The following is a 6,949-nucleotide window of genomic DNA, read 5'->3' on the forward strand; positions in this document are numbered from 1 at the left end:
GATGCAGACGAGCTGAGACGTGGACGGAGTGGAGGAGAAGATCCGCAGGGGGAAATGGCAGGACCGCCACGTCGCTATCCAGAAGAAGATAGTCATACTAATACTTGTTTTTGTTGTGGTATAAAACTGTTTTGGCTGCTAAGAGGGGCATCCTTTTTGTGAAGCAGACTAGGTGTACATCTGGTGGAGGATCTTACATGGTCAGTAAACAAAACCAAAACAGTGAAGAAGGTGCAGCAGCACTTCTTCTTTCTCGGGAGACTGAAGGGATTCGGCATGAGCCCCCGCATCCTCAGGACCTTGAACTGCTGTGGCATTGAGAGCATCCTCACTGAATGCATCACCACATGGTACAGCACCGCTTACAACCGCAAAGCTCCCCAGAGAGTGGTGCAGTGTGCTGAAAGGATAATTGGAGGTGAGCTTCCCTCCCTCCAGGACATCTACTGTCGTGGCCAAAAGTTTTGAGAATTACATAAATATTGGAAATTGGAAAAGTTGCTGCTTAAGTTTGTATAATAGCAATTTGCATACACTCCATAATGTTATGAAGAGTGATCAGATGAATTGCATAGTCCTTCTTTGCCATGAAAATTAACTTAATCCCCAAAAAACCTTTCCACTGCTTTCCATTGCTGTCATTAAAGGACCTGCTGAGATCATTTCAGTAATCGTCTTGTTAACTCAGGTAAGAATGTTGACGAGCACAAGGCTGGGGATCATTATGTCAGGCTGATTGGATTAGAATGGCAGACCTGACATGTTAAAAGGAGGGTGATGCTTGAAATCATTGTTCTTCCATTGTTAACCATGGTGACCTGCAAAGAAACACGTGTAGCCATCATTGTGTTGCATAAATATGGCTTCACAGGCAAGGATATTTTGGCAACTAAGATTGCACCTAAATCAACAATTTATAGGATCATCAAGAACTTCAAGGAAAGAGGTTCAATTCTTGTTAAGAAGGCTTCAGGGCGTCCAAGAAAGTCCAGCAAGCACCAGGATCGTCTCCTAAAGAGGATTCAGCTGCGGGATCGGAGTGCAACCAGTGCAGAGCTTGCTCAGAAATGGCAGCAGGCAGGTGTGAGCGCATCTGCACGCACAGTGAGGCGAAGACTGTTGGAAGATGCCCTGGTGTCAAGAAGGGCAGCAAAGAAGCCACTTCTCTCCAAAAACAACATCAGGGACAGATTGATATTCTGCAGAAAGTATGGTGAATGGACTGCTGAGGACTGGGGCAAAGTCATATTCTCCGATGAAGCCTCTTTCCGATTGTTTGGGGCATCTGGAAAAAGGCTTGTCGGGAGAAGAAAAGGTGAGCGCTATCATCAGTCCTGTGTCATGCAACACGTGTCATGCCAACAGTGAAGCATCCTGAGACCATTCATGTGTGAGGTTGCTTCTCATCCAAGGGAGTGGGCTCACTCACATTTTTGCCCAAAAACACAGCCATGAATAAAGAATGGTACCAAAACACCCTCCAACAGCAACTTCTTCCAACAACAATTTGGTGAAGAACAATGCATTTTCCAGCACGATGGAGCACCGTGCCATAAGGCAAAAGTGATAACTAAGTGGCTCGGGGAACAAAACGTTGAAATTCTGGGTCCATGGCCTGGAAACTCCCCAGATCTTAATCCCATTGAGAACTTGTGGTCAATCCTCAAGAGGTGGGTGGACAAACAAAAACCCACTAATTCTGACCAACTCCAAGAAGTGATTATGGCAGAATGGGTTGCTATCAGTCAGGATTTGGCCCAGAAGTTGATTGAGAGCATGCCCAGTCGAATTGCAGAGGTCCTGAAAAAGAAGGGCCAACACTGCAAATACTGACTCTTTGCATAAATGTCATGTAATTGTCGATAAAAGCCTTTGAATCGTATGAAGTGCTTGTTATTATATTTCAGTACATCACAGAAACAACTGAGACAAAGATCTAAAAGCAGTTTAGCAGCAAACTTTGTGAAAACTAATATTTGTGTCGTTCTCAAAACTTTTGGCCACAACTGTACAAGAAGCGTTGCCAGAGGAAAGCAGGGAGGATCAATCAAAGACTCCAGTCACCCCAGTCACAAACTGTTCAAACTACTTCCGTCAGGCAGGAGGTACTGCAGTATCCGGTCCCGAACCAGCAGACTAAAGGACAGCTTTTTCCATCAGGCCATCAGACTGCTGAACAGTGACACTTCATAGACACCTCGCTCTCAAGTACCAGAACTTCAACACTGTGTACTCCATATTTTACATATATGCTATTCTTTTTTCACAATATTCAAATTGCTGACAGACGGACTGACGGATGTGATTTGATTTGAGGCCCAGTGCGCTGTAACTTAATTTCAACTGATAAAGTGAATGAAATCTTGGCATCTCTTGCCAGAGATGCCAAATGGAAGAACAAATTATTCTGCAAGGTTAGAAGCAGCAGTGGTGAGAATTTGGAGGAGTTTGAGTCAGCGAGGGTCAGAGGTCACTAAACAAATTATGGACAACCCATCACACCTGCTCCATTCCACCCTTGTAAAGAAGCAGCAGCGCTCCTTCTCCCTCTGATTCAAACTTTCAGCCATGAAGAACACTTCAGGAAATCATTCCTATAGTTCTCTCTGTAAAAGTGTAAAATAACTCTTCATTATGTGGCAGGATAAATACAGTATCTGTCTCTCTCTCTATGTAGAATTTTCTGTGGGCAGTTCAATGGGCTGTAAGGAGGAAGAGGAAGGGTGAGGGGTGATCCAGAGTAGGAATCCAGTGAAATATTGGCATCACCTCTTACAGTTTCCTTGTAATATCAGCTGAAAGTTGAGAATATGTAAATTGGGTAGAGTTAATTTTTGAAACCATACAGTTAATTGGGCTGTGAGTCAGCGTGGGAAGAGTGAGGATGACCTAGAGTAAGAATCAAGTGAAATATTAGCGTCACCTCTTACAGCTTCCCTGTATTATCAGTTCAAAGATGAGAGTATTGGAATTACAGTAATGTAATTTGGAAAGAATTTACTAATAATTTTCTCTGAAACTGTACAATTCTTTGGGCTGTGAGGCAGAGGAGGAAGAGTGGAAGTAAGAATCCATTGAAATATTAGCGTCACCTCAAACGGTTTTCTTGTAACAAAAAAAACCCAAACAAAACAAAACAACACACACAAAAAACCACAATATCAAAAATACAGTACAGCAATTTTATTTAGTAGGGGACAAGGTCAGGTTGAACAGAAATGTACAGTATAGTGAGAAGACAATGCTTTGTATATATTATCAGCTCTTACAGAATATGTAACATTTTTTGTTATTTTCAATGTGTAGTGTGAGAATCATAAAGTAATTTGTTATATATCAACTGCTAATATTTCAAAAGTCGAAGTGGATTGAGCAGTAAAATAGTGAAATGCCAGTTTACAGAAGACTCGTGTTTCTAAGTCATTCGGCACCCGTACCGTAATATGCGTAAGAATAGTGCAACAACATTTTAGGTGCGGCTAGCTTGACTGTGACTTCGTATGTGAGGGCTCACTTGACTGCGGGTTGAAAACGATGTGCCGGGAGTCCGCTGTTGAGTTTTGGATGAAATGCATTCTGGGATATTTAGCTGTACCAAGTCCACACCGATGCATGCTCGATAAAACGGGCGGAGCGAGAACACATCCGGGACTTTTTCGCGTTCTCGGCTTGATGCGTACTTCGAATTGGAACAGTACTTCGTCTCCGACTGATGACGTATCACGAGTACACGAGAACGCAAGTACGCACAAGTACGCATATTGATAAACGCCCCAGGTCTCGAGGGCCGGTGTCCTGCAGGTTTTAGATATCAATCTGGGTCAGCGCACCTGAATCAAATGATTAGTTTATTACCAGGCTTCTGGAGAACTTCAAGACATGTTGAGGAGGTAATTTAGCCATTTAAATCAGCTGTGTTGGATCAAGGACACATCTAAAACCTGCAGGACGCTGGCCCTCGAGGCCTGGAGTTCGACACCTGTGGTGTAGACAAACACAAACTCATTTACGGTCAGGACCTGACCATACCCACAGTTAATGAAGTTACTGTGCTGCATCTGCACGTCATGTGATGATGGACCAGTCTGATTGAAAACCTGACCAAAACCCTGAAACATCGCAAACCCATCAGATCACTGTCAAGAAACGAACTTGCTGCCTGTAATAACCATCCTTATGGTTGTATGGCAGCCAAAGCTTTAGCACCCTCGTCATTTGGAGCAAAACAAATGTAACACAACTGTCAGATGTGTTTCCGGTATTAATTTCAGCACAGTTTGAAGTTATTTGTATACATATCTTAGTAAATCGTGTATGTACGATTTATATAAATACGATGCTGCCCCATAAAAAGACTGGGAACTCCAAACAGATATGCAATAAGCTGCAAATATCAGTTTTACAGCTTTGACCATACAGTTTGGTTTATTGGCTCATTAGATATTCTTTAATGATGTTTAAATTTAAGCCAGATTAGTTCAATTACAGTATTTTATTTCTTCTCTTGTTGGGAAGTTGGCGGAGCATCGCTCAGTTGTGCTCTGGCAGGAATAGGCCTATAGTTGGGACAGAAAGATGAATGTACCAATGGAATTTTTACCATTTCCTTAAGCTAATAATTACCCGCCCCGCTTAAAAAAAACCAAAAATATATATATATGTATGAAGAGCACTTCAGTTTTCTCTGCCTTGACCGGTGACAAGCTGCTCACATTAGAGATGCCTGGTCAATCAAGGTGGCCAAAGAGATGTCACGTTGGGACAGCCCTCCACAGTCATGCGTGCTGAGAGTTATCTGGACCTGCGTTAAAGAGAATGCACAAAGTCGTGAATCAATGCAAATTTGAATGCGTTTGCTTCAAAATACCACTCGACAAAAAGCTTTGCCGCCATTTGTAATGGAATCATTACAGGTGAAGCATCAGCACATGGTAAGACCCTGGGAAAGTGTCCTTTAACATTTTGACAAAACCAGACGGTGTCCAACAGGAAACACTGCAAGTTTAGCAAAAGCCGTTTTGACTTGAAAATGAGAAACTCACGTGGTATTAATCACATTAATTAGGGCTCGTGCCTACACAAGACATCTGTTTAGTAACACCTGTGTTCAATTACAATTTCATGCTAAATTGGCTGCCGTGTAACATAGGTGTAGTTAACCGGTTACACATTTGACGCTGAGAAAAGTCTGTTAGTACAATTTTGAGACACAGTCACGGGTTAAATTCCCGACGAAGAGACCTGCAGCTGCCATCTTTAAACGGTTCACAGCTAGCTAGTCGGTTACCTGACATTTGGTGTCGACTAGGTATATGGTGTCTTAGAGCTTTGGGTGAAAATTACTTATCCCATCTTCGCCGAACCCTGGGTTAAATTATAATAATTTTTTAATTAAAATAAACACAACCAAAAAACACACACATATGTTCTTTATTATTTTAAGGCAAATATGACATTTAAGAGGGGTCATTTTAAAGCTAATTCATGATCCCAATGTTGGGCTTTTCTATAATAACAAAAGCCAGTCAAGACAGAGTCCAGCTGTCCACTGTGCCAGGAAAACAACCCCCACCCCATAGGCTATAATCTTATTTTCATTATTATTTATTATTAGGCTTGCATACCTTATTATAGACATTGAACCATTCAGGATGATGGTTCAACTTCTCTGCATGTAAAGCCACTCTGGACATAAAGCCAAAAGCCTGGAGGGGGAGGGGGGAATAAAAAAAAATTAAAATAAAAAAGTAGAGCGGTTATATGGGTCATTTAAGTTTAAAAGTGATATTTGACAATGATGCAAGAACCTGATTGAAGTCTTTGAAAATAAACTCTTTGTAAATAGCATCTCGTCCAACGACCTCCACCCACTGAGCGTTGCGTAGCAGGGGGAGTATGTGGGCCCTCTCCTCTTCAGTCAGAGCTTGGACCTTACCAGCCTGTGAGGACAGAGCAGAGGGAACAGTACAGCAGATTTGAGAGGGGCAGTTTCACGAACACAAACTCTGATTGGTTGTAGAGGAACCCATCTGGAAACAATGAGAGGCCACATTCCTAGTTTAAAAATCTAGCTGGTTCAAAGGTATGTGGTGGTGGAGAGGGGGTGGTGGTGGTGGTTGGTCTTTTCCTCTAACACATGATGCAGGGTCACAACACAGGTTCAAAGTGAAATTTATTTCATTCAGCCCTCATGATCCAGACTACATGTTTAAACGGCAGAGTCAACATTGCATAACATCGTCCAAATAGATGCCATTTTATTGCACAATCTACATATGAGCGCTCTGTCCCTAGCTGAGCAGTCACAATTATGTACCAGCAGAGCAGACAGATGTCAGGACCAGAGCCTCAGACCGAGCAGTGACATCAACAGGTATCATAGCAACGGTCTAATCTGCTCGATCTGTGGCATGAATGGGCACTACAGAAACGATTACTGCTGGTTAAAACCTCAAACAAACTTAAAACAAACCTCACCGTGGCTTGCTGTGAACATCTCTGCTCCTCCAAACTCATGTTAGCATGCATGACACTTTATTGTATTTATCTAGCTTGAAAACCTGAAATGTCAGTCTGCAATAAAACATTATAACGTAGAGCAGAGTGCTACCTGTGACAGTGAGGAAATGTCAACAGCTCCATGTGGCAGACAGTGTAGAGAGGTTGTGTACTCACCATGTCTGCAGAGTCTTTTCATGCACCAGGGAGGTTCAGCTCCAGCAGCCTGTTGCACAGATGCAAATCTGCTGTGGGAGCCAGTGAGAGCAACTGGAATAAATCCATTCATGGTCCCCGCCTAGCTGCCCTCGCAGGAGCCTGAGCAAAAATCCTCACTGCTGCTAAGCTATTCAACCACCTGTCAGCATGGGTTTAATCATAAACTATCATCTGTTGCACAAGGCATGCATTAGGCCAGCTATTGTAGCACGTTTCAGCACAAAGGCCAGTG

At 42.8% G+C, this 6,949-nt stretch overlaps 1 protein-coding gene across 1 annotated transcript; it reads right to left on the reverse strand.

Annotated features, from left to right (window-relative positions):
* Positions 1–4,473: 4,473 nt before the first annotated feature.
* pcbd1 (pterin-4 alpha-carbinolamine dehydratase/dimerization cofactor of hepatocyte nuclear factor 1 alpha) lies at positions 4,474–6,818 on the reverse strand. The gene is made up of 5 exons (XM_031752043.2): positions 6,676–6,818; positions 5,808–5,939; positions 5,625–5,705; positions 4,713–4,801; positions 4,474–4,556 (listed from the first exon to the last, which is right to left on the reverse strand). The coding sequence occupies exons 1-5, from the start codon at positions 6,676–6,678 to the stop codon at positions 4,493–4,495; spliced, it is 369 nt and encodes a 122-aa protein (XP_031607903.1). The 5' UTR covers positions 6,679–6,818; the 3' UTR covers positions 4,474–4,492.
* Between the last annotated feature and the right edge of the window lie 131 nt (positions 6,819–6,949).

The sequence above is a fragment of the Oreochromis aureus genome, linkage group 13, assembly GCF_013358895.1.
Source record: "Oreochromis aureus strain Israel breed Guangdong linkage group 13, ZZ_aureus, whole genome shotgun sequence".
Taxonomy (NCBI): Eukaryota; Metazoa; Chordata; class Actinopteri; order Cichliformes; family Cichlidae; genus Oreochromis; species Oreochromis aureus.

Coding starts and splice junctions, on each gene's coding strand:
- pcbd1 (XM_031752043.2), bottom strand. Junction 4,802..5,624: donor GGTTCAATGTCTATAATAAG/GTATGCAAGCCT, acceptor TCTTTAACGCAG/GTCCAGATAACTCTCAGCAC. Junction 4,557..4,712: donor ATTGACCAGGCATCTCTAAT/GTGAGCAGCTTG, acceptor TCCCAACTATAG/GCCTATTCCTGCCAGAGCAC.